The 27343-nt window shown below is 41.0% G+C and overlaps 1 protein-coding gene and 2 long non-coding RNA genes across 4 annotated transcripts in view; 1 reads left to right on the top strand and 2 right to left on the bottom strand.

The window, feature by feature from the left end:
• Nucleotides 1–27343, bottom strand: part of dlgap2a (discs, large homolog-associated protein 2a) — a 181599-nt gene that overhangs the window by 142665 nt on the left and 11591 nt on the right. Inside the window, exons 3-4 of one of the 2 annotated variants that reach the window (XM_079369042.1) lie at nucleotides 25149–25203; nucleotides 24672–24719 (exon numbers count right to left, since the gene is read on the bottom strand). In XM_079369042.1, coding sequence (XP_079225168.1) covers nucleotides 24672–24719; nucleotides 25149–25203 — 103 coding nt within the window. The remainder of the gene's footprint in view (nucleotides 1–24671; nucleotides 24720–25148; nucleotides 25204–27343) is intronic. The other variant, XM_079369039.1, reaches the window with a different exon arrangement.
• On the bottom strand, nucleotides 19486–23054 carry LOC306840042. The gene is made up of 3 exons (XR_013781286.1): nucleotides 22984–23054; nucleotides 22592–22648; nucleotides 19486–20251 (listed from the first exon to the last, which is right to left on the bottom strand). It is a non-coding gene; the product is annotated as an uncharacterized lncRNA (long non-coding RNA).
• LOC306840041 lies at nucleotides 20896–26127 on the top strand. The gene is made up of 2 exons (XR_013781285.1): nucleotides 20896–23386; nucleotides 23462–26127. It is a non-coding gene; the product is annotated as an uncharacterized lncRNA (long non-coding RNA).

Raw genomic sequence — 27343 nt, 5'->3', positions numbered from 1 at the left:
AGCATGATACCATCAAAAAAAAAAAAAAAGGACAATTTGCAAATGTTTGACTTGAGATTTAAATGGAGGAATACAAACTTGAGCATGACGCGGTGTACAAATATGCTGTTCCTCCCCACAAGATTTAACCACAAGCGATTTCTATCCCAAAAGCCTTTACCTCTGCAGTGGAGACACACTTCCCTCAGCAGAGCCAAAGTCAGAGAGTTGTTGAAATCCATAAAGTAGCAGTGGAGAGGACAGCCACTCTGCCAGGTCTTACTATAATCCTTCAATTTCAGGTGTGATAACGGGGCCACTCTATCTGCCCCACACTGCTGGCACTGTCAGAAAAACAAAGACAGGGGGTCAAAAGATCACTCTCTTGCAATTAAGATTTTCCTTCAAGGGTCAAATGTAATATATGTGAGTAAGTGTGCGGTCGTGCCATGCTGGAAGTTCCTCCTATAGTAGTATTTTTTGTTTTTAAAAGTAGCTTAATAAGAGATCACAGCTCCCCCATGAGGATAGAAGGGACAAGAAAACTGCCCAGGCCATACACCATGGAGGAATTTCATCAACTTTTTCAAAGAGTGACAAAAATGCGGGATACATTTTAGGTTTCTGTCCACCAAGTCCCTTTCAGTGTGTCCTACAGCAGAACTAGGAAAAGGGACAGTTGAGTGGCAGGATAAGTATGAAGCATTCAGGGGTGTAAAAAAAGAAGGGACAGTGGAAGATAAGATGAAGAGGAGAAGTGGGGCTGGAAAAGGGCAATGACTTGGAAATGGGTTTTGGCTCTTGTGTAACATGCTGTGAAAGGTGATGTTAAAAAAAAAAAAGATCCACAGAGCTGGTTTCTTTTTTTTTTTCTTCCCAAAAAGTGCCACAGCCAAACCAGTACTTTTCATATTTTCTCCATTGGAGTTAACTAGCAGCACCTACAGTCATCTCTTGTTCCCCCTGTATGGAAGCTCCTTCCATTATAAAAACTGGCTGGAGATGATGCGCAAGTGAGTGTCTGTAAACTTGTTTTCCCTTGAATAACTCTCCACACCTCAGCAGTTTCCCAAATTCCTGCACCGGGGGCAAACACAAACACAACACCTGATTGGTAGGGTGCGATAAGCCGACGGGATTAAATCAGAAAACATCCTTGGTTCTCTTATCTGGGAGAAAACAAAATGTACTTTTTGCCTCGGGAAATATGAGGAAAGACATCTGTAAACGCTGCAGACATAGGAAACCACGGACTACAAGACAGTCCGCTAACTTTAATTACTTGCAGCTCCCACAGTGTTACACGCTGGCCTCTTTTCTGCTCTGTGAGGAAATCCCCATGCTTCAGAGCTTAGGTGTAAGATGGTGTATTAATAATTAAAGGATTTAAATGGACTCTCATCGATACATGCTGACTCGGCTAAATGTTGGCACTGTTCGATGGTAATAAAGGGTGTCCCCACAATGATTAATTGCTGCAATTTTGCAAATGGTGTGGGAACACCAACACTGAAAATTGTAATGCATGGTCAAAACATTGTGTATATTAAATAGTGTGACAGTTATATATTATGCATGACCACAGATCATTACAGTGTATCTGAGGGTCTACATGGATCTTTAGGGCATCTAAGGATAAATAATGACCTGTTACATAGTGATCTAAGAACTATTGCTGAGCAATATGATTCAAAATAATCGTTATTGGGTTTGTGTGCAGTGCTCAGGACATACAATGTTAAACAAATCATGCATCTATTGTGTTTATTTAAGCCACGGTAATCATGTCTGTTTCTTATTTTGCCTAAATATTTTTGAAAATGTCTAATATCACATTAGGGCACCTCCTTGTAAGAGTACAGTAAACTGGTCTCGACATTCCAGGCACACTCTCACTTATGTGCTTGTTCAGTTCATGCACCCCTGTTATTAGCAACTTGTCTTGTGCTGGATAATGTTGTGTATAAAATCTCTGTGGACCGAATCCTTTAATGACTTCACCTGCCGAGCGTCTATAGTGTAGTGTTGTTAGTAAAGTGGTTAAGCAGTAAGTTAACTTCTTTGTTGATAAATAAGCTAAATGCAGAGACCTGCTGTTTCTCGAGTGTCCACTTGATGCTTTCTCCATAGGCCCTATGATAAAATGCCAGTTTTTACAGAAGAATAAAAAGAGCTTTACAGGCTGGAACTTCTTGGTGTTTGTAAACACAATGCTCCACTCCAGCTCAACTCCCTCCTCAAAATATGATCACTTCTGGATCCAGGAAACCTGCATGGCAGTGGCCAATTGCCAAAGCTGAAGCTTCATACTTTATTGGCAAATCTAAATCGGTGATGCCAGGGTGGCTAGATCTTTTTTTTTTTAGCCTGACATGTTTTATCTGTTGGCAGATGAAATTTGCTGCAGAGTATTGTTAGAAGGGCTGCAGTTGTTAGCATGTTTGCCTCACAGCAAGAAGGTTTCTGGTTCAAATCCCAGGCTGGGTTAGTGCCTTTCACTTTTGCACATTTCCCTCATGCATGCATGGGTTCTTTCATGTACCCCGGCTTCCTCCCTCAGTCCAAAGACATACTCAATAGTTAAAATTGGTAACTCTAAATTGCCCCATTGTGATTGTAAGTGTAGTTGCTTGTCAGTGTCTGTATGTTGACTTGTGATTGACTGGCAACCACTCAAGGGTATACCCCGCCTCATGCCCAATGACAGCTGAGATTGACTCCAGCCTCCAATCCCCCAAACGGGATAAGCTGTGTAGATAACGAGGGATGGATATTTTCAGGAATTGTTGGTGATATATAAGTAACTTTAAACCAAATGTTTATTTGTCAAGTTTATTAAGTGTGTCACTCCCCTTGTCCTCTCTCCACTCTTATCTCTCTGTACTTCTCATGCAGACGTCCGTGTTGCCGAGTGATGAACAATGTGGGGTGACAAATGGTTAAAGAAGGAGAGAGGTTTTTTGTTTTGAGTGATAAAATACGTTTACAGTCCCAAATGATAAAAAGGAGTAGGGCTGAAAATGATGTTAAAAATGCAGCCCTTTCATAACATATATCACGAGAAAAATAAGAAACATGAGTTGTATTTTTCTGAACTATCATGCAGCACTACATAGAAGCAGTATAAGGAATCCACCAAACACAAGCCAGTGCAGAGGCACCTGTGCCCCCCCCCCCCCCCCCCTTGTCTCAATCATTCCTCTCAGACTCCACTCGAAACTGGCAGCCTGTTTAAATTCTGCCTCCTCATCTGCTCATGTTGACCTTGCAGTGTTTAGGCAGGCTGCTAGAACCTCTCCAAACACTCGCCTGTGTGTGCGTGCAGGCTGTTAGCGGGGCTAAGGTACCGAGCTGATGCGTTGTGATGGCACACAGATTGAATGCTTCACGGGTCCCCGGTCCGCTCCACTAGCCCACATCTTAGCGCTGTTCAGGGAGCAGCTTGGCTCCACTACGAAGTGATGTAAATCTATTGCAAAAGGCCTGTTTGCTACAGCCGGAGATTCACCCTCTAAGTCAAGCAGACTATAGATAAGCTGACTCACAGTGCACGGAGGGGGAATGCTAAACAGCATGGGTGAATCTTATTAAGGGGCTGAAGAGGGAAGAAGTGAGTAAAATATAGATGTATTTTTTTCAAAGCTGTGGTCCTGTTTTGCCCTTGTCAAGACCTTCATCTGCATCAAGACCATCTAGCATCATCCATGTCCTGAAACGAGAGGAAAAGTGTAGAGCAAAAGACTTTTCTACAGAACGTTAGTTAGATAAGTTATGTGATTTGCTCCATGTGTTAAAACATAACAGCAGAATCCCAGTTCAGGCACACAGCACCATCTCATGGTCTCACTCAGAAATTCATGTCTAACCAATGACAGTAGTTTTGTAAAGGTGTGGAGTATTCTCACTAAAACGAATAATGTTAAAAAAAAAAGTGTTGTTGTAGTTTTACAGTTCAGACCAAAGGCTAAGAGGTGCCATTAGTTGAAGGACATCCACTCCTTTTTCCACTGAAGATTTATTTTTTTATCTTGGGCCCCGTGTCCAGCTGTTTTTTTTTTTTTCTTTCTGAGAGCCAGTGTCTTTTTTAAAATTGTTTTCAATAAGTAGAGAGCTTTTGCAGCATCAGGCAGCAGTCCGGAGAAATAGCGCTGCGCCCAGTGTCTTTTTTTCGGGGCGCTCCGCCTTCTTTGCGCAGCCACTCTGGAGCAGTCAAGTTGAATGTGTTTCAATTTTGCAAAAACAAACTCGCTGTTGATGTAACCTGACGCTCCTTTCCAAATGTAGGATGTTCCCTGTAGTTTTGCCACCTGTCGATCGTGTCTTGCATCCACATGCTCTTTGCTCCGTGTCTGATCAGGAAACAAACAATCTCAAATACAAAAACAAAGAGTAGGAAGTGAAGGAGCAGCGTTGGTCGGTCATACAGCGGCCATTGTTAACAGACAGTTGTCATAGATACAGAATGGACGTGCAGCGTTTTTCTTCTCAACGCTCCAACGCTTAATGCATTGATATTTAAAGCTACTGTGAGAAATCTCGTATTTTTCCAGGTTTCTGTCATGTTAATCCAGGTGGGGGTTTTTTTCCTCTGAGAAAAAAAACATCTCCTCCTGCTTGGTTTGAACTGTCAAATTAAAACCACCATGGAAAATAGAATTAAAAAAAAAAAAATAAAAATCAGGTTTTGGCAGTGTGCAGTAAACCACTTTGTTTGACACAGACTCTGAATCTAAGAACAGCTCACCTTGTCGCTGATGGTCTCGTCTGCTCTGTGAGGTCATAGATGAGTCTGTTTCAGCTAAACGCTCCTCACAGTAGCTTTAACTCACTGTTATACATTCCTCTTCCATCTTAAATACTTTGAAGCATTATCAAAGCTGACTGTGCTCGGTGCTGCGTTAAAGCTCTGCTCTCAAATACATACAGTGCAGTGAAGACAGAAGCCATACGACCAGATGAATTATTAACTGATCTCAATGCTGCTGGAAGGAAGGGAGGCGAGGCCGTATGTTCCAACTGTCTCAGAGCTGACGATGTGGCAGGCTACGGGATTACATAATCTGCTTCATGTAAAATAGGAGCTGAGATAAAGCGTTCCCTTCCAATGGAAGTGTAACTCTCGCTGGTTGGGCAGGAAATGGGTTAGATGTAGATGCAGTTTTAATAAGTTAAGGGACTCTAGCGAGGGATTGTTTGTCAAATAAACGGTGACACATTGACAGTATGGATTTGGATTTGAATCCTCAAATCAGCTAGATCGCTCACACCTTAGCTTTTGATTAGAATGATAACCATATGTTACACAATCAGCTTGTCTTGGCAGTCAATACGAGGGAGCCATCAATCGGCCAGGTTGGACGGAATATCTGCAGATGCTAAACACAGCCGACTCTCCACACAGAATGATGCATGAGCCATTTTCCGGCTTCCATTACCAGGGAAGTGTTATTAGCATCTTTTATGCAGATGCTTCCTCAAGATGTCACCACACCACTTGGGTATAAAGTGGCACACTGATGTATAAACCAGTCGATACTCTTAAACATATGGCACTATACAGCTACAAAGTGAAACACACTGATTACCTATGATACAGCGCAGCAGGCTTACAAAAGTCGTGGATCAACCCTAATGGACTGAGTCTCTCTCTTTCTCTCTCTAATCCACACCATGTTTTGCTGAAGCAGGTGTTGATGGTGCAACGCCATTATCGTCATCTTAATGAGAGCTCCTGTGTGTGTTTCCCCCAGAGGTGGCCCCAGCAGGGCTATATCTGGGTCTGCACCGTCACGCTAGAAGGAAGAGATAACCACCATTTGTCTTTATGACTGTCTGGCCTTTATTGCTTTCGGAGAATCGCTGCTTTCACAAGCTTTTCCTCCGCTCGTCCAGGAAAACCAATATTTGTTTCTGTGTTCAGGCTGATGTGATTTGTTACAGGGGGGGCTTTATGTTTCTGGTCCTCACAGCTTAAATAATGAGTCCATCTTGATAAGGGGCTGGATTCAAGAAAACATGCATCGAACATTTAGTTCTTCAGGCCTCATTGTAAAACTCAGTGTTTTTTACTGGCCTGTGAATCCTTCCTTATGTTTGTTTTGTGATATAACTATCGTTAACGAACTTAGGACAACTTGGAAGAGTAAACTAGCCAAAGAATGTACAGACATGTTGGCAGCAGGTGAGTCTGTTTTTTTTTGTTTTTTTTACTTACACCTTTTATCACTCCCCTGTGATAAAAGATCTCATCCTGTTTCTTTTAATAGTCTAAATGCAAACATTAATTGTGATTGTTTGCTTATCTCCTCGTCCAATACCGAGCCTTCGGCAGAGGGAACAGCTATCAAAGATAACCATGAAAAATAAATCTTCTCACTGAGGTTTTTTTTTTTTTTTCCTAGGTCAAAAACAGTTATCAGAATTAATATCAATCTGTTTCATAACCAGCTAAAAACTCCCCACTGGCGCTTTAAGCGCAGTAGTGTTTCGAGCTAAAGGCTAACATCAACATGCTTTTGTTCTCACAACAACACGCCGATGTTTCTATGGCGCTTTTCTTGTCTTCTGACCGAGTGCAAAAGCAAAGCGCTTTTACACCACAGGTCACACCTACCCATTCACACAGTGATGACAGAGGTTGCTATTCAAAGTGATCATCAGCGTTACTTCATCCCATTCATACACATTTGTATGCTGAAGCAGCAGTAGCACCTTGGGGTTGAGTGTCTTGCTCAAGGACACAGCTGGGAATGGAACCACTGACCCTCCAGTTGAAAGATGAACGACTCTTCCAACTGAGTCACAGCCACCACAGATGCACAATCTTGGTAAGCCTCATTGAATGTTTTTCATGATCACAAAACAAAAAATACGGTCAAGATTTGCAGCTATTCTACCATAAACATAAGAATAGCAGTTTATTTCCTGAAGACTGTAAATACCAAACTTCATTGTGAGTGGTCAAATCTTTTCTGAGACATTTCACAAGAAAAGGTCAAACTCATTATCCCCTTGCTCAGGGATTCTGCAACAGCATTGGAACAAGGTTCCATTTATTACACTTCCTTTGTACTTTCACACTGGTCTAGGCTATAGCTCAATGGTGTCCCAGTATGAAATTTTACAGTGTTACAGTTCTGTACTGGATGCAAAAGGTGTGACCTGTCAACCAAAAGCGCAAACTTTCTTATACACACACACACACACACACACACACACACACACACACACACACACACACACACACACACACACACACACACACACACACACACACACACACACACTGATCAGCTGTTGCCAGCTTAATGGTGGAACCATTTTGCCCCACCACTGTGCATTTTACATTAAAGATACAGTAAAGAAAGTGGCATAATAAATCCTATGCAGGCTTACTCTAAAGGTTATGGTATCACCAGGTTATTAGGATATTAGCTTTGACTCTATTGCACTAAATGGAGCACGCATGATATGTCACAAAGTAAGAGAAAACTTTGACATTGCTTTGGCTCGCAGAAAGAGTCATACTGCACATAAATGTCTATTTGCAGGGATGGAAGTAGCATTTGTACTGCAACAACAATTTTATGCTTCTTACTATTTTTAGTCTATCATGCTTGCTTCAGAATGTTTTCATCTTCCGCCTTTGACTGAGAGTTACACAACATCCTGTCCCAAAAAACTTTCAAAGTTGTCAGAGTTCTTTCCTTTTGTTTGACACAGTTCTGCTGTTTGAGTTACACTTTTTGACGCACAGGTTTTATTGATCTTTAAGCTATGCTAGCATTTGCCTCAGGTACTGTATAACGACGGATATGCACGTTTAATCGAATGATTCAATATCCTCACTCTCACGAGCTGGCATTATAAATACTCGACATTTAATAATTACGATTTATGCTTTATTAATCCCGCGAGAGAAAATTCGGTGTACACTTTGTTTAATAAACAAGAACACACACATAGGCCACAATAAAAACACACGGGCACAAACAGCATCCTCTGCACATGCATTAATGGAGAGGTCTCAGAGTGAGGGGGCTGTCCACAGCAGCTCAAGAGCAGTTTGGAGTTTGGTGCCTTGCTCAAGGTTACCTAGGCATTGCTGAGGAAGTGGACTGGCACCTCTCAAGCTACCAGGCCAGTCTGTCCGTGTTCACAACCAGAGTCCCCCCAGTCAAAATAATTACTGACTTTTAAAAATGTTGTTCCTGGATCAGAAATTACATGATCATAAATGATCTTAATATTGTTCCAATCACAATTACTAATGTGTCAATAAATAAAACTAGCACTTAGATTTATGATTTGCAACAGTTTGATTTGGTTAAATTTGGTCTCTGGATTACTAAAATTGGAACAGAGCAAATGCAGAAAAAAGAAAGAAATTCATTTCTTTGTCCTCAATGATCAGAACCCTGGCATTTAAATCATCCACTTTAACATCTACTTTGAGGTTTGTTTGTTTTTTTGAAGATTTAATTTTGGCTTTTTTTGCCTTTTATTAGATAGAGACAGTGGATAGGGTCTGCATTGAGGATTGTAGCCTCCATACATGGGGACGCATGCGCTACTACTGTGCTACCGGTGCCCCCTACTTTGAGTCTTTTCAATGTTAATGTTAGAACAGCATTTTATTTCCCTTCCTTATTCATGACAGCCAGTGATTCTGTCATCCATCAAATCAAGTTAAATGTGTTGGAAAATGTGCCTCATTTGGCCTCTGATGCTTTGTTTAAAATGGCTTTTCAACAAGTTGGCACTTCTCATCTGCCATTTTGTAGGGTTATGATTAAGCATACAATATGTGGTAACAGACTACTCTGTTGTTTGCAAAATCTGCTTGTTAACTTTCTTGCTGAGGTTTAGAGATTACATCAACATCCATGAAGTTAGAGCAAAGGGATTATAGCAAAAAGACTGAAAACAGCAACTCTGTTTTAAAAACATAGCTCTTACATTTGTGATAACATTTTAGATAACACCTTTACCTTAAGCTGTCAATTATATCAATGCGATGATAGTATGATGTCACTCTTGGAACCCAGTGGCAACTATTGTCTATCATTGATTTGTCTTTTGTTGACACGTGCCTCTGGGAACCGAGGTCAACTTTTTGCTAATTCTGGTGTAACAAGTGGTTAGCAAGTGGACTTCCAACAAGGACTTTGCTTTCCATACACTTCATTCTGTACGGTGCACATAGCAACTTAAGGAGAAAATGTGTGTTCCATTCATAAAGCAGACGGAAAAGTTCTCTGCTCCAGATTTGTCTGGTAAACACCATCATATTCGGGTTCATAACATCCCTGGAGCGCCTGGAGTCACAAGGCCCTGACACACCGAGCAGACGGCAAAGGACTCGTAACGACGAAGGCCGACTGTTGCATCAACGTCTTTTGTTTTGGCCAAAAACTTGCACTAGAACACCCTGCAAGGACTAGCTGATGGCCAATCCCCACATACATTCAAAAATAAACAATCTTCTCACTCTTGTCGCTAACCATCATAATACAGGTACTTCTAATCGAGAATAATGTCTGATAAAAATTTGAGAATGGCACTGCCATTGTCAGCCCTTGATGTTTTATTGTGGAGGAAGAACAGAACAGGCATTTCTGTTTTTCGTCTCATGCACTGGCTCTCCTGTTTCAATTACCTGAACAGCCAATCACAGAGAGTCCTACCCCCAAAGGTCTAATGTGGAATCAGCCAAAAAAAACAAAAAAACAACAGGGGCCAACAGTTAGCGACGAAGCTGGACACGTCGCAAAAATTAGGGCGACGGCTGCTCACCGACAGAGTGACAGGGTGACGGTCTCCTTGGTGTGTCAGGGCCTTCAGTTTTACTGCTTTATGAGCCCATCAAAGAAACACATTTCTGTGGGATTTACTTGCAATTAAGAGAACTTGAGTTTGTCCAGAACAACATCAAGATGCGGATTTGAATAAGCAAAAATGCAAGAGTTTAGAGCCCTCATTTCTGATGTCTTCAAAGAAGTTGGGAAATCCGAACCGTTATTGGCTTTTGCAAAACTGCGTCAAACAGATTGTTGCCTCAATGTTTGACTTAGAATGAATTGTTATCTGCACTTACATGCAGATATCTGTTTGCAGAAAAAACTTACTTGCATACATGTACAGAGCAAGAGAACGCTATAGCTCACACTATACCTGTACTATGAACAAAAACCAGAACACTCAAAAATGACAAAGTCCAATGGGCATGAAGACCCTGTGTAAGGCTTTATTATGTAGAATCAGTAAAGAATGATTAGAATTAAGTTAGTTGTGTTCTCTCTACCGCCTGGTCTGAATCCAGCCAAAGGATGCACTTTGACAGACAAGACGTCACTGAAAAAGACACCAACAGTGACCAGTTATTTCTGACATAGCAGTGTTCTGCAGTCATATGTGTATAAATCATCCATTTTCACAATTCAAATGTTACTAATTGGAAAATTCCACCCCCCCTTTTATGTCTACACATTTGAATCATTTCCACTTTTATCAAACTAACACAGTAATTGAAACCTCAATACACCTGCAACCTTGAAAAGGGATTCACAGTAGATCTCACAAGAGAAGCAAAAATACCAATTAATGTGAAAAAACAGAGAAAATAGAAAGTCAGGTCATCCAGAAGAAAAAACATTCTTGCTGACAAAGAGAGGTGACTGATGACACATCAAGAAAAAATGTAAGAACTTCTTTGTAAAATGCTCACTGCAATAAAAATCTGAGTCAGTCATAACTTCAAAGGGAGCTGAAGCCAACGTCTCACCGTCCTTGTCCTTGAAGGAACAAAGCTGGCAGAGCACCTGCCCACATTATCGGGGTTTTATCACGTCGGAATGTTAATAAACAGTGCGGGGGGATGATTTCCATGCTGAGTTTCACATTATTATTTGAAGGATGAGCAGTGGAGGATTGGCCTTGATCTGATGGGTCCCTCTGGGCAAAGGAACATTCAATCACAATCAACACATGGTGTTTAGCCGGATGTTAAAGCAATTGTTTTGGCTGCCTTGTGTAGAGACGGGTGTCTTGATGCACAAACCCAAAGAAAGCCGTATGGTCACAGAGATCAAGAAGGCAAAGAATCAACAGCGAGGAGAAAGGACAGACGGTGGAGCAGAACATGATCCCCAGAAGTCAGAAAGGTCAATGACAGATAGGAGTCAAACAAGAGAAAGTTTCCACGAAAGAAAGATGGCAAGTCTTTTTGCATGAAGGGCAAACATTGTCATGAATTGACCTTATTAGAAATGCAAGACTACGCCTCAATCAGGCTGTATGTGCTCCTGGCAGGCCTGAACCTGACTTCAAAACTTTATTCACGTAGAACAGTCACATTCACTGGCTGAATAGGTCAACACATGTCATCGTATTTGAAACATGAGGGTTTTTATAAATGTTTGCATCATTGTTTCGGTTTCATAACCATTTAAAAACTCCTCACTGGAGGTTCAATCATGATTCATCAGTTAAAATAGGTCTTGTTGACAAACATCGGCCCGTTTGGAAATCATATAGCATGTACTGAGGTCAGTAGCTGATGTCAAGGCACATTCATAATGCCTAATAACTCTTCTACCATGAAGTCCAGTCCGTTTGACCAGTGTGAATGTAATGCAGACAAACCAGTATACCTGACTGCTGATTCATAGAAAAGGTTTGTTTTAGGACAGAAGAAGGCATCTGCTGTTTGACAAAAAGAACATGTGAAAGTGAAAAGGCCAGCACAGTGGGAGTATTAAACTGTCTCTTAGAAAAACCAGTAACAAGCTGTTTCTAAAAACAGTTTAAGTGACATTTCAAGAGAAGGGACTACTAGCAATGATCTAAATACATCCAATCTGAAGGCTCATTTGAAAGGCAGACACTAAGAATTGTGGGAAGTGAAGAAGTTGAAACACATTAGTGCATCTCTAGTTAAAAGCAGCGAAACTGGGAGCAAACACGGGTTTGAGGTGTAACACCTCTCATGTGTACTAAAATGTATTTATTGATGATAATAAATTATTATTTATTTTAAACATGTTTGATATATAAATCTTTATGATTACATCTGTAGGAAGTCGCACAGAACTACAATATGATCATAATATTATATAACCTCGAATTCTCTCTGCAAAACATACAAACCTATAGTACTTGTTTCTGCAGCCATCTGTAAGTTCATATACTGTATGGCAGTGATTATTTGTTGTTTTTTTTTAGGTTTCGGTTCACAGGACAGCTCAGATTATCAGTGGAACACTTTTCTGAAACATTGTATTCATATCTCCACGGTTGTATCAACTTTCCAACGATGTCCTTCTCTTTCACCAGCCAACGTCCGCTGTTTTTGAATGAAACTTTATTAAGAATTGTCAACGCTCTGTCCCTATGTTGCTTGTACAGTGTGAGCTCTCAAGTTGTTGCTCTAACACTGTACAGCCCAACAATCGGGTCGTACAGTGTGAGTCAGGCTTTATTGTACTGTACATACTGCTATCATCAACAAACATATATTATGCGTGTTTATGAATAATATTAAATTACTTTTGGAAGTTCATATAACTTAAAAATGACTTCCCTGATCCCAAACAAATTCATTGTCATCAACTAAGAATGATTCACTACAAAAACAAAGCTGGTTCTTTTTTCATTTAACTTCCTGTATTGTTCTTGTTCTGCTGTTGCTGGCTAATCAAATCACAGCGAGCCTCTCCAGACAGTCAGCCGCTGGCCCGCCGGCTACAGCCTCTCCCCAGATAATGTCAATTCCTCTGAAAAGAAAACCGTTTTTGTTACCATGGTCACTGTTATCTGTCACAGCAATAGCTCAAATAAAAAAACAACATTGACCTTTGGTAAATACTTTAAAAACAACACTGCTCACTGACAGTCAGAGAAAAAGGTTTCTTTCAGTATGAAGTAATCTTGTGAGCTATCAGCTCCTTCAGAGAGTCTGAATGGCCAACAGTGCAAACAGATTTATGAAAGTGAGTTTTTCAGTTTGACTTATTTCTAAAAGTGGTGTCTGTGCATATGTCAGTAAAGGGGAACCCATAATGATGGACGAATTATGTAGAGACAAATGTGTAGTTCTTCTACAAAAGAGAGAAAGAAAGCAGAAAGCCATCCGCCTGAAGTGTGTTCACACAATCAGGTGGAGCTCAGTTAGACTCCCTTTATCAGGCGTCAGAGCGCTCCGGGCTGCCAAATGGGCTCCATTTATTCCGCAAAGCCACTGTGCTTATAATGAGGCTGGAAATGAATGGTGTCGCTTTATTGTAATTGCTGTAGTGGGAAAAGACGTGTTTAGTACATCAGGTAAAACAATTAGAGAGGATGCAGGGGGAGGTAGAGAAGGAAGGGTGTTGAGGCTGGCCGGGAATCATGGGAGTGATTCTCCCTGCTACTTCCTCCCTCCCCCCTGACCCCTTGGTAAAAAACATCTGTGTTGTCTGTACGAGCGGGCGAAGCCAACCTGAGAAAGAGAACACATTTACTGACAATGTATCCAAGTATAATTTACCTGACACCTTTATCACAGCTGTACATAGGCCTACAGCAACAGTACAGCAGCTTTCAGTTGCAGCTCCCGCTTCCTTACGCTATGGTCTGAGACGTTACATCCGGTGTTTCCTGAGAAACGATAAACATTTCGTCTCTGTCACGGTAGCCACCATGATGAGCTGCCATGACAGACACGTCTCTATACAACTATAAAATTAAGGATTTCTCTGGCTTTGATAACCGTTGGAAATACTTGAGGTAATGTAAGTACTCAACAACAACAAAAATATAACATAGGTTGAGTCCATTTTTATTTTTGTTCAGATATTATAATGTGAACATTGTGATCACATTCTACATACATAGCTCTAAGCTGTACTTTCTGGTTTTTATGAGTATTTTGAACAAAAGAAAAATGAATAATAATATAAATGATCTCATGAGATTGTTTCAGTGCTAATGAAGAGTTAAATGTTAATTCTAACTTGTGTGCGCTATCCCTTTGTGCAGGGAGGAGGTTTATGACCTTTTACGTCTTCACTTTCTGTTTGTGTCTTCTCAACTTCTGAAATGTCAATGTGGAGAATTCAGTGCACCATGCATACAAATATAAAAGCTGCCTTAAATCAAACCTGTCTTTGCCCGAGAGAGGATTCATTTGTGTCTCTGTTCTTTAAAATTGATTTTCACTGATCACATAAGTGGATTTCTACACAAATCTTGTTAAATGCAATCTTCACGTCAAGTTCTGAGCTTTGTACGAGGAAGAGTAGTAACCAGCTGATACGTGGACACTTTAGTTACTGTACTCAATTCCACTGTGTTAATAATTGATATGATAATGGGAATAAGAAGTGTAGAACCTTCCCTTGAGGCAACTTATGGCACAAAGCGTACATTTTGCTTATCTTTCATCTTGTGATTCTCAATATATCGGTACATTTTTGTGCTAATTGTATAAAACTTGGCCAAATGATCACCTTGTTTGCAAGGTGTATATTATAGGAGATTTACATATGTGTCACTCTCGACACCCTAGGGCCCAATGTAAGCCCATTCACTGCCATTTAATCACATATTTTTGATACACTGTAATCCTGACATATTATAATGATTTTCCCATCATTACCCTCATAAATCTAACTTCAAAATACAGGGAAAAGAGGTTTTAGATGTGACAACCCCCCTAAACAGATACTTTTTCAAATATATTTTTAATGGAGTGGTGCCTGGTTGTCTTTACTTGCAAAATGCTCAGCAAAAAAAGCTGAACACCGCAGAAATGGTCTTGGTATTGTTGGTATATATACACTTTCCCACTTGCCAGGACCTGAAACACCACGCAGACGGCAAAGAACTCATGGCAAGGAAGGCCCCCTGTGGCGTCGACTCGTGTCTTCGCCAAAAAGTTCCACGACAAGATACTGCAAAGACTACGATTATTCGCCGACGTCCCATCGAGGACCGATGGCCTTAAGATCTTAATAATGAGCTGCAGTGTAATCATCACACATCACATTTCCCTCCCAGAGACAATAAAGGTCTGGAAAAGAAATCCTAAAATAAACTTTTACTCCCATTCACAACCATATAAGGTGACACTAGACACAAACCGTAAAACAAAATCTGCAATGAATTTCAACACAAAGCCTGAGATAGAAGACCATTAGAGCATAGCAGAAAGTTTGCACACTCAAGTGCACACAGAAGAACAAATACTGCTCAGTTGTGTTTGGACAACCTTGCAGGTCATCTACTCTGCAGACTTAAAATGAGATGTACCCCTGTCTGTCACCTTGAAGTTGTAGCAAGCCATTCTTCATGTCAACTTATAATAAGATATCGAAAGTGTAGGCTGTGGCGTCACCAATTTCTTTCGAGTAGAAATACATCATACAGTATGACACATCTTTCAGTTTCAACAACATGTGAATCATTTTGGAGAAAATATGATTCAATGTTTGGTGCGAGACACTTTGTGTGTATACTATTTCTTTGAGCGATCACAAAACTATCTGCAATTGTAATGACAAAAGTTTCGCAGGAAAAGCCAGAAGTTCCAACATTAGCATTAACAACATGCAGGAAACGGGTTCTCCCTTTGATATCTGTCTACCTTGGCAACTATAAATGATGTTGTAATTTCATTCTTGACCTTATGTAGCTCAGGACAAATTCAAGTCAACATTCATTCATGCCACTCCCTCTCTCACTCTCTGACCGTCTCACTGCACAGGTGATCAGCTGATTGGAGCCATTTACTCTTTAAGTACCAAAAAACTTACCAGGTCCTATCCTGCTGTCGTCCTCACTAGTCCAGCAAGTACATGAAGATATCATGACGGATACTAATCCTGAGAGACATGACATTGTTTTCCCAAATTAAGTATCTCCTGACGGAAATCGAAGACTGAAATCTTTAACTCATTATTTTCTAATATGTAGCCTAACATATGATCTCTACCCGGAAGTAGCATTGAGTTTAGACCCCATGGCACTTAAACGCTAACTCCTTTATGTCCCTGGATCTTTAGTTGTGTTATCTCACAACAAAGAAAAAATAAAATTTAAAAAATTGTAGATATTCAAGAAAGATGTCTTAACAAAACGCCCTGTAAGTTTCTGTTCTGCAGCTTTTGATTGCAACAAAAGATCTTCAGGAGAAAGTGTTCGCCCATGTTGGCTTTGTGAAGATGGTTCGTTCCGTCGTGACCTTGGAAAAAGTGATTGACTTCAGATTAAATGAATAATACAAAACAACAAATTAGGGATGTCCCGGTACCAGTATTGGGCATTGGTCCGATGTGGGTAGACGGAGAGAAGTGAGATGTCAGGAGTGTGGAGATATTTCAGTTCAAAGAGTTTGTTAAAGCTCGCAGTGTGAGACAGCTACAGCCAACTTTGCAGCTAACGCTGGAGAAGTGAGAGAAAATGTAAAGAGACAACCCGCGTGCAGTAAAAATAACGCTCTGACCCAGTTCATTGCTCTTGATCACCAGCTGTTGTCAGTAGTCGATAATATAGGATTTTGTCGTCTTCTAAGTGTTTTGGAGCCGAAGTGTGAGGCTCCCAGCCGTCATCACATCACACACACCGTGTCGATCCGAGATAAAGTACCCATGTTTATTTCTGTGTGCCTGCTTGTCTGTCTGTCTGTCTGTACTTGTACTCGGTTTGCAAAAAAGTGGTATATCGGTGCATCTCTACAACAAATACTCTTTATGAGCTACTTCATGGCTCCTGTGTTGAATAACTTCCACTATCAAAATTAAAACTGTCAAAAATATACAAAAAAATGTCCATTAGATAAATCACATTTAACAAAAGCAGTGAAAAATGAATGAATGAACCATATTCTAATTCTGACTGACATTCTGCCTTTTTCCCCACTCAAAATAAACCCATGCAGGACTGGACAGAAATTCAGCCTCTGTAAGAGCTCTGCAGTGTTGATAACAGAGCTGTGGTGAAGCTCGCGGAGCAGCAACAATGGAGAGACAGCATCTCTGTTCAAACAGCACACAGTTTATAAAGATAACTGGATTTACAGAGGAGAATCAATCTGCTGTATATTACTGCAGACGAGAGTGGAGCGGACACTGTATGTGGAAACAAATAAACTGTCTCTTCCACTTTTTGTGGCCAAGGTAACTGAGCACAACGAGGATAAGGAGAACGGCAGCACAGGAATGCTCACGAGACACAAATAAATCATACAAAAATGACTCTGTTGAATCTGGGCCAAAATAAGAGCTCTTAAATAAAATGACAATGGAGCCCCTATGTGTTTCATTAGTAAAGGTTTTGAACTGATTGTTTGCTGCTGAGTGCACCACCGGAGAGTAAGTTGAAAATAGAGTATTAAGTCAGGGAGAATTAAGGAGAACACAGTGTATGGGTTTGTCAACACAGCAACAAAAACAGGACCATCTCCCATTTCTTTCACTTCCTGCCACCGTCATTCATCCATTAATGAGCAGCTTGGAACAAAGTGACTCAGCATTAAATCAAAGCTTCCCCTCAGCCTGCTCATTATGTCAGGGACGAGCTGAGACAGGCCGTCCACAGAGAGCATCTGTCCTCCAGGCAGACAGTGTGTAGTTCAATGACAGAAGTCTCAACAGAGAGAGCGAGCAGCTCACCAAGGAGACGAGCGTGTAGCACTCTCACAAACACTAACCTTCCTGTAAAGCAGTTTTAGATGATTATGTAGCATTGGGATGTTTCCTAAGAGTCACAGTCAATCACTGAAATGTGAAAATATTCTGAGTTTGGTGAGCATTCCTTTGGCAAACAGTGACAAACAGTTGTATAGTGCACATCAAGTGCAAATGAGCTCCAACAATTTAAATGGTTTCCATTTGTAGAAACAGACTGCAAATTCAAAAGCACATGCAGAAGTCCCAAAATAAATGCATCAAGGAAAATGCACTGCAAAGGAAGAATGTGCTGCAAAAACAGTGGGGCAGCACCAAGATGCCAGGAATCCCTACCATTGTCCCTTTCAAGATTCAAAGTGTTTATTGTCATGTGCACAGTAGGAAACACGTTTTCCTGTACAATGAAATTCCCCATACCCAGCGCCGCCGGGCGGGCGTTCCCGCTGCTGGCGGCCACTTGATTGGCGGCTATGGCCAAGTGGGTGGAGTCTCTGAAGATCTAGGGTTCGACCTCCAGCTTCTGCTAGCAACATATCCGGTGTGTCCTTGGGCAAGACATTTAAAATCCTCCCCATCCAACCAGCTCAGGAGCACCTGCCGGGGGCAGCTCACTCACTCAGAGTGTAAACACCTCATTTCCCTTCAGGCATCAATAAAGTACATCTTCTTCTTCTTCTTCTTACTTTGCCATCCACAATGTGCGCCAACAATAAAACCAATAAATATTAAATGAAAATAATTTCTACAAAAATAAGGCAATGAGAAGGCAGTAGAGTGCATATAACATTTAAGCCGTGCAAAAGAAATGAATGTAATCTGTGCAAACTGAGCATGAGGTAGATGAGATTGTTAAACTGTCAGTTGTGGAGGAGTCGGACGGCAGTGAGAAAGAAAGAGTTTACTGCTCGTCTGCAGCTCATGTTCTAGTTCAAGGAGTAGTCACCAACAGACCTGTGTGCTTTCAAGTAAATTAGATGACGGACTGTCACTCCACCTCCTTCAGAGGTGTACAAGCCACAAATGCTGGACTTATGTTGGAGAAGTTTCTGGAACTTAAAACCACTTCAAACAGGTCAAAACAGATCACGAAGAAGCTTACAACAGCGGTTGTTTTTATTCTGGGCCGTACGCTCTCGCTTGAGTACAGAACAGCTAAGCATCACTGTCCATGCTGACACAGTATCTCAGAATATCTCTGAGTGCTTACGTGTCCACAGTGACACATGCTGTGTTTAGCAACAGGCAAAACATCTGGTAAGGAAAGAAGGTGTTGACAGATGTGCTGTATATATTAGGAACTGCTCTCCATCACTGTTAACTGCCTTACTCCATATTTCAGCTTCTGTGCTACAGCTTGGCAGCAGCCTCTGAATCAAGTCTACACCAAGTGCACCTGAGGAGAACACTTTTTTCTTTTTTATCTCTATGGAATTTCAATATTTTTGCAAATCCACAGAAAAAAATAAAATAAAATAGGGAAGCATACTGACAGGTTCCACTGCTCCTGTAAATTTAAGTTCAGCTTTATCAAAATGTCTGCATGCACAGCATCATGAATGTTCAACTAAACTGGACCTTGACCAGCATTTCCTGTGTTAGAGAGGGCTGTTGAGTTTCCCTCTCATTCATTCATTATGCTCCTGTGTCAAAAACAAAAAAACAAACAGGTTGGCACATTAGTCCAGTTGCAAACAGACAGCAGCCTGGAGGAAGAGGATGTGCTTCAGAGCTGCCCACTCTTGTAACAGTTCAGTGGGTATGCCTTTGTGATGCTGGAGAGAGAGCAGTGGAGGAGGGGGGGGGTAAAGGGACAGTTGAAAGTAGAGAAGGCTGAGGAGGAGAGATACTGCAGGATTCATTATCATCTACAGCAGTGGGGAGTTTAGCAGACATGGGGGGAGATCCTGAGGGCCTCCAGCACACAAACAGCTACAGCTTCATTTTTATCTTCCCTCTTTCTTGTTCTTTGACAATATTTTGCAGAGTGTTTTCTAACTCAGTCCATACAACGTATCTGTGCTTTGCATCTCACTCACAGTCTCTCTCTTCCCATTTGGGTGACTCTATCTGTCTTTCTTTTTTAATGAGTGCATTTAAGGAGTAGAAAAAGTCAGCACACCAATGTCCTTTAAAGTTTCTTTATGTGGCTAAGAGCAACAAAAACAATACAACAGATGTGTTTTGGCGCTGATGAAGGTCTGGTACCGAAACGCGTTGTGTTGTTTTTGCTGCTCTTACCCAGTTTCTGGTCTTTTTGCAGTTGGGCACCTTTTTACTGAGTTTACTGTGGAGTCTGCTCCGTTTTGGTTACTTTTGCATATAATGAGTGGTCATCAACTATATGGTTTTGTTCCAGATAAATATCAACATTGTGCATGAATGCATGCATGCTCTTAAAGAAAATGTGTTTGCATTCATCATGTACTGAGAGGGAAAGCGACAGCTCGCCTTTTAATTACTTAAGTTAATTGAGCAGGTGCTGATTCCCTCCCATGTCAGCTGGATTCACAGCAGGTTGTTGCGACTCTGGCTGGACATGTGACTCAAGACTGAGGCCGAGCAAGGTGAGGACGCAAGCTCTGAAGTTCAGGGACTTTTGCTGAGGCCTGGATGAGGACACAAAAGAAACTTTTCCCGTCCTCAACATGTCTCTTGGTTATCATCCGAGTCCTCTTGGCTAACGTGTTTCCATGGCAACTGACAAACCCCTCCAGGTTTAAGCTAGATCATGTAGCAATCTTTCATTCATATTTTGGTTTGCATAACACATTTCGATCATTGCATGAAAATAACTAAATTAAAGCAAAACCTTTCTTTTGGAATAAATGAGACTCTGATCGGTCTGTCAGTGGATTTCTTTTGACTGATTCTTTATTTATCAGGTCTGAATCAAACAACCTATCAAGGAAAGCTCGTCTGTGACTGGTCAATCAGAGCATCTCTGTGATGAAAATAGTTGGCTTACTTGGCAACAGTCACATTTGAAACTATCAGCATATTGAACTTAATAAAAGGATTTTAACTTCCTGTTTTTCCGACAAAAAATATAACCAAACCCCAGGAACAACAATTAAAGGCTGTGAATGCTTCACCATTAATAAATCATGCCGACACAAAAAACAATTTAAATTGTGGGAAAAAAAGGAAGCAATAACAGTAAGGACACCTACACAGGGGGTCCAACAAAAGATGACTGTACATGAATGCAACTCATGTAAAACAGAATTTCCAAATACTGGAAAGGATGACTGAAGGATTTCCCATGATACAATAGTCAGCAGTATGTCTCTTTACAGCAACTATACAGTATGCTATCACGGATTAATTGAGGCACAAACAGCCTGATACAGCGAACTTAAAATGTTCATCTTCTTGCTCTCTTTAATAAAAATATTCCGTCTGTACGTGTTTGTGTCACCGCAGACTGTCGGTCTGCGCTGTTCCAACACTCTCCGTAGATGTAGGCTATTCTTTTTCTTTTTTTTTTAAAGATTTTATTTTTGGCCTTTTGCCTTTATTATAGAGGAAAGTGGATAGAGGCAGAAATCAGGGAGAGAGAGTGGGGAGAGACATGCAGGGAAAGGAGCCACAGGCTGGACGCAAACCCAGGCCGCCCGCGTGAGGACGGTAGCCTTGATACATGGGGACGCGCGCACTGCCACTGCGCCACCAGCGCCCCCAGATGTAGGCTATTCAAGATGGGGCATTCATTCTCCCATTCTCTCACCCACTTCAAGCATCGCATCGTCGCCACAGCTCCTTTTGTTTTGTTGTGGTTTAGTTTTACAACATGCAGCAAACACCACACACCTCGCCCTCTTTGTAAATGGTTATTACTTTTGTTTTTGGTTTTTGTTATGACCATTAACATCATTTAGTTAAAACCTTACGTTTACCTTCTTTTGGTCTGGCCTGAGTCTGGTTGTGACAATGTGAGCAGGGAATTTCAGAAAGGAAGATAATTTGATGCAACAAATCCATTACGGACAGAAAAATTGCACCAGAATGCTGAAATATTCAATTTAACTCATTGTCTATAAATGGTAACAGTGTTGTCACATAGAAATTCTGACCTGTCATTGGCACAAACGAAGCCATATCTACAGGAGGGAAGGACTCTGAAAACAGTGTGAGTGTGAGACTTAAACTTGATCTTAATCTTCATCACTCAGGAGATTTAAAACATAGGAGTTAAGACGCTGGAAGCAGTTAAGGGAAGTGTTTTTGAGGAGGAGATAGAATTTTGAGAGATGAAAAACTGCCCAGAAGAGGGTGCCCTTCACTCGATAGAGTACAGTAGAGATGAGCACATGCACACATACACACACACGCGCAAAGTGCTGCATCTTAATCATATTCACCAGCCAGATATACCGATCTTTTCACAGCCATTACTCTCAAAGTCTCCTCTGATTTTACTTGCTTTTCATCATTTCTGTGAAATTCGACTGCTCTTGCTAAAACACTCCCTCCTTCTCCTCAAACCTTACACTAAATCTTTCAACTCATGTCTGTCCTCATGCAGACGCATGGCTGACTCACCACTACATTACTCACACACGAGAAAGCCCCAAAATGCTGGTGTTCATTTATGCTGTCATCTGTTTCACGTCTGCAAACACATCAGCGCCAAATCTCATGAGTAGGGAGAAGCAACGCTTATTAAAAATGGACACAATGCAGTCTTTGCACATACTGACACCACAAACTCTGTTACCATGGAGACAGGGATGCCAAGGTAGACGTTACAAATACAGGGAGCACTGCGGACTTTGATATTGCCAGTGTGAAGTGCAGGAGTTGCTCAGCAAAAGCTCTAACGTTTCAGATGGAGCTGCTGGTCCAATGAATATCTCTGAACAAATGAATATCACTTGGGAGCACTCTGACAATATCAGAGTTCGTTGATGCGTCTCTGCTGAGTGTTCAAGACAAGAGCTACTTACTGTGTTTCTGTGACAGCATCATCGATCAGAATAAAGTGACTTTCAGGAAGGAGCAACCTTTTCAAAAAAGGGAACTGTTTTGTTTTTAACAGGAGAGTAGTACAACTTTTTTTTTTTTTAATAGAAAGTCAACATTTACGTGCACACAATATAGCTAATGACACAGTCACAAATTACAAGAATCAAGAGAACACATGGCTCTTAACAGAACAATGTCTGCCTTAATATTCTTGGAAAAGTTTTAGAGGTCCGTCTTTCCATATTCATGAAGTTATCACAAGGTTATTGTAATAAGAGTCCAGTCTGTCAGAACACCATGTTCTTAGACCAGTCAAGAAAGTGGTGCACCCATGGCTCCTACATATTCATATAGTGATTGCAAGAGACCTTACCTAAACACACATCAGCTCATCCGTCTGGGCAATGTGATTCTTCCAGAATATTTAAGGACGCATGATGTCAAGTTCATTGAGCCAACACCAATAGCCGATGATTAGCTGCTCCTGGTGGCTGATAGGGCTACAGATATATTTCTACATTCTATGACCAACACTGCAAACACAAGTTCAACTTTGCGCTTCCATGGCAACTCGTCAGCATGTCCCTTGGGACAAATATGGCTGCTGGATACAACACAGGAGGGGAGGTGGTTTTTTGGTTGTTGTTTTTTTTTAAAACCAGGATCCCACTGTGACATCACAAGGAGAGGAAATTTGAAACAAAGCATTTTTCTCTGTGATAGACTTATGCAAACCACAAACAACAGACTGGATGAGCTTATCACACATTTTGTGGGTTAGTAGACACTCCCCAAGTGTATATTCAAAAAGACTGTAAAAGTGGATTGCTCATAATATGTTCCCTTTAAAGGATCTTGTTCAATCCATGTTCTGTGCACATCCATCACTGTCTGGTTTGGATCTGCAACCAAACTGGACAGACACAGACTGCAACGGACAATCAGGACTGCAGAAAAGATGATCCGTGTCAACCCTTCCCCACCATCCAGGACTTATTCAGGTCCAGGGTCAGAGAACGGGCAGGTAGCATCACTGCAGACCCTTCACACCCTCGACACTAACTGTTTAAGCTCCTCCCCTCCGGCAGGCGTTACAGATCACTGTACGCCAAAATATCCCGTCATAAGAACAGTTTCTTCCCCCAGGCTGTCACTCTGATGGACGCTAAACAGTTACAGTGTCAAACCTGTCGCTGTGAAATAACCCTGCAATGACACTGTCACTGTGAATGTTATTTAATTTAAATGATCATCTACGCACACTCAAAAATTTAAATACTGTTAAGATAACCATAATTTTGCACAACTAACCACTGGACAATAATCTTATTTAGTCTTGTACATGATAGTTTTTAATTACTTGTTTATATTTTTAGTTCATTGTTAATATTGAATGTTCACATCTGCACAAAGAGAGCACAGTCTTTACAGTTAAATTCCTTGTGTGTTAAACATATTATTACATACACTTATTCTGATTCAAGCTGCATCTACAACAGAATAGAGTGACAACCAGTAGTTTGTCCTAAAAGCTCAGAGGATTAATGCTGAAATTAAACAGTTACACTACTGATCGGAGGGGTTTCAAACTTCCTGTCTGCGTAAGTGCTGATGATTTCGTCTTTATGGCCCATCAAACATTAGTGTCATGCTGCAAGATGCCTTTTGGAGCTCCAACAGAGAGTCATAGCTCCAACACCTCAAAGTTGTTACAAGTTTCCAAGTGTCCCCTTCATACCAAGGTTGATGCAGCCTTGCTCTACTAGTCTGCATTTGGGTCACACCTAAGACACCCCCAATTAGTTTTCTAGTCAAGTAGCTGAGAAAAACAACAGGGAGGGGCAGAGGTTCAAGGCTGTAAGATAACAAAATGGCCCAAGAGTTTAACAAATGAGCGAGCCCCTGCATGGCGGCTCTGCGCCAGGGTAGCGTAAGTGAGGTTTTGTTAGTGGGATGGATGATGTGGAAGCCCATGGGCATGCAGTCTCATTGCAGTCGAGAGGTTAGAGAGTCACCCGACAGGTAGGAGAAATCATTACTGTGAAGGCTGTGGCCAGGTACCTGAGTATATCTCCCTGCTCTTCAATTTTATCAGCAACCTCTTCACACCTGCAATGATGTGAAGAAGCCTGTCATCACAAGTTTGCAAAAACTGCCCCCAACTTTCTCCCTCCCTCTAATACTTAAGTGGAGAAAATCAGGCCAAACAGAGACCTCAAAATAATCTAACATACTTCTGAAATATGATCATTCTGCTAGAAATAACATTGGATAGCCATAGCAGTAAAAAAAAAAAAAAATCTGGAGAAAGGAAGAGTGTTTATAGTCACCAGATGATGTATGAGTTCACAGATGTTAAGAGCAAACTCAAAAACAGGTAGACAGACAATGTGACCCACCCACTGACTACTCATTCCCCAACATCAGCACTCATTCATTACTCCCACTGACTGGCTCTCTCCTTCTGCATCTGCCTCTGTGTGCTTCCGCTGTGTTTAGTGGAGGGGGGGGGGGGGGGGACATCTGTTTGCTCCTTACCTGTGTTCCTCTTGGGTAAGATACAGCAATGCTTCTGCAGAATGCCTGGCAACACCTATCCAGAAAAAAAAAAAAAAGAGGAGAAGAGAAAGAGAGAAAGAAGGACAGAGATGGAGAAACGTTAATATCACAGCAGCTGAAAGCAGATAAGGTGGAGCAGAGAGGAGAAATCATCAAGCCATGCTGTGACCCACGATTAGAGAGTTGCAATCGACACTCCATTCTCACACCATTTGCATCAAAAGCAGTCCCTCCCATATTTATCTCAGACCTTTCTTCCTAACCTTTATCTGAGCAGCAGAGCACTAAATGATGGTCCCAGTTGGGAGATGTGTGTAAAATGTTCATTTTTTACTGTGTGCCTTTAAATCAATCTCCAAACAGTCAAAGGTAAGTTAAATGATGCATGAAGGAAACGATATGATGCGCCAACAGTCTAATGGCACTCCATTCACTATATTCACCCAGCTGAGATTGTCCTCTGTCACCCATGCTAAAGGAGGGTAGCTCCATTGCTGCTGTAATAAAAAGCGACCCAAAGGGACATTAGCCATATTTCATAGCCACAAAAAAAAGTGTTGCCACTGTGAGACACAGAAAACACAAGCATACAACCAATCCTTTAGCATTAGTGCATATTTGATAACCGGTTAGCAACCATAACATGCAGCTAACATTAGCATACCACCAATTGCTTACCATAAATTACATCTTCGATAACATGTTGGCAACCAACGCAGTTAGTATTAGTAAACTGCTAATTATCAAGGATCATTGTGGATTTGAAACCTATAGCTGTAGCTATTACTGTAAGAGAGAGGCAATTGTTTCCTTGCAGTGTACTATATCAGCGAGTATGAAGCAGGTGTGAGTGTGTCTGTCATTGAAATGATCCCGAACCCTCTTCAATAAATATACAAAAAAGAAACCCAGAAAAAAAGATCAAATCTTCACAACATGACCAGGTGTCAGGAATTAATCAGATAATTCTTGTTATCCCACTATTACGTACACAAACTAAATTAATGTCACACTATAGTAAATTATAAATCAGACATACTTTACATAAACTGCTTTAAAGTAAAGTTAACTTCGGAAATTCTCCAGGGCTGAAATAGTACAAAAACACAACAACTCTCCAGTCCATGTCAATAAAAGTATTTAAGTGTATGCACTCCTTATTGTTTGAACATTTGTCTGATGAACACAGACATTGTTCGGTGATTAACAAAACTTTTTTAAAAAGATCTGAACTCAGTTCCAAACTTGAGAGCCCCGTCAAAACCAAACAGCAATATTCGCTTTAAGCCACTTCCTAGACGACAGCAATAACTAACTGGAGCTACAGTCTTATAGTAGGTATTAATGTGGCCATGTTCTCTCCAAACTTACACGATTGTCCATTGTCTTGTCAGTTGCTTATGAACCGAGAAGCCGAAAACAGATTGATTAACTGGATGGTCTGATTACTTGATTTACAAAACTAACCCACTGGAACAAACAAGGTCTGATCACTTCCTCTTGAGGCATCACTTCTAAGAACAATGGCTATTGTGTGCACAGTATATCATCAGCTGCAAGAGCAAAGGCAAAATATTGCTGAATTGAGATGGGAGAAAGCTTGCTAAGTTATTTGAGAATGTGATGTGATGATTTGATGTCAAAGCTGTCTCTGCTCCATCAGCAGCTCTGCCACAGTATGCCAAGAGGTACAACAGTCCATTATGACACTGGCTGCATTGATCAATAATGAATGCTTATAGTCTGTGAAAAGTTCTTTCTAAATGTTTTCAACCCACATTTATTATTGCTTCAGTATTATCTGGGAGTTAGCCAAAGACAGGTGACGACAGAAACAAAGCATCCTGTTTTCATTTCTTTGCAGGTGAAGATGCTGCTGTGACTTGAAATGTCATTATTGATGTTCATTATGCAAAAAATACAGAATTTCTATTAAAGAAGGAATCAAATTAAAGGAGACGTGGTGGTGGCCCAGCAGGTGATATCATTGCCTCTTTGTCCTTGTGTCTGACTGACAGCCTCTTTGTTGTCTTTAATGACTATCGTAATAAAGACAGACCGCCTTCTCTTTCTCTCAGCTCCATTTTCCACCACGGTATTGTTAACATTCCTTTACTTTAGCACTTATCTATGCTTCTCTCTCTCTCTATGAGTTTTACTTCAACAAGACTGAT

The sequence above is a fragment of the Symphodus melops genome, assembly GCF_947650265.1.
Source record: "Symphodus melops genome assembly, chromosome: 19".
Taxonomy (NCBI): Eukaryota; Metazoa; Chordata; class Actinopteri; order Labriformes; family Labridae; genus Symphodus; species Symphodus melops.
The sequence above is the reverse complement of the archived record's forward strand: the minus strand, read 5'-3'. Positions and strand labels throughout refer to the sequence as shown.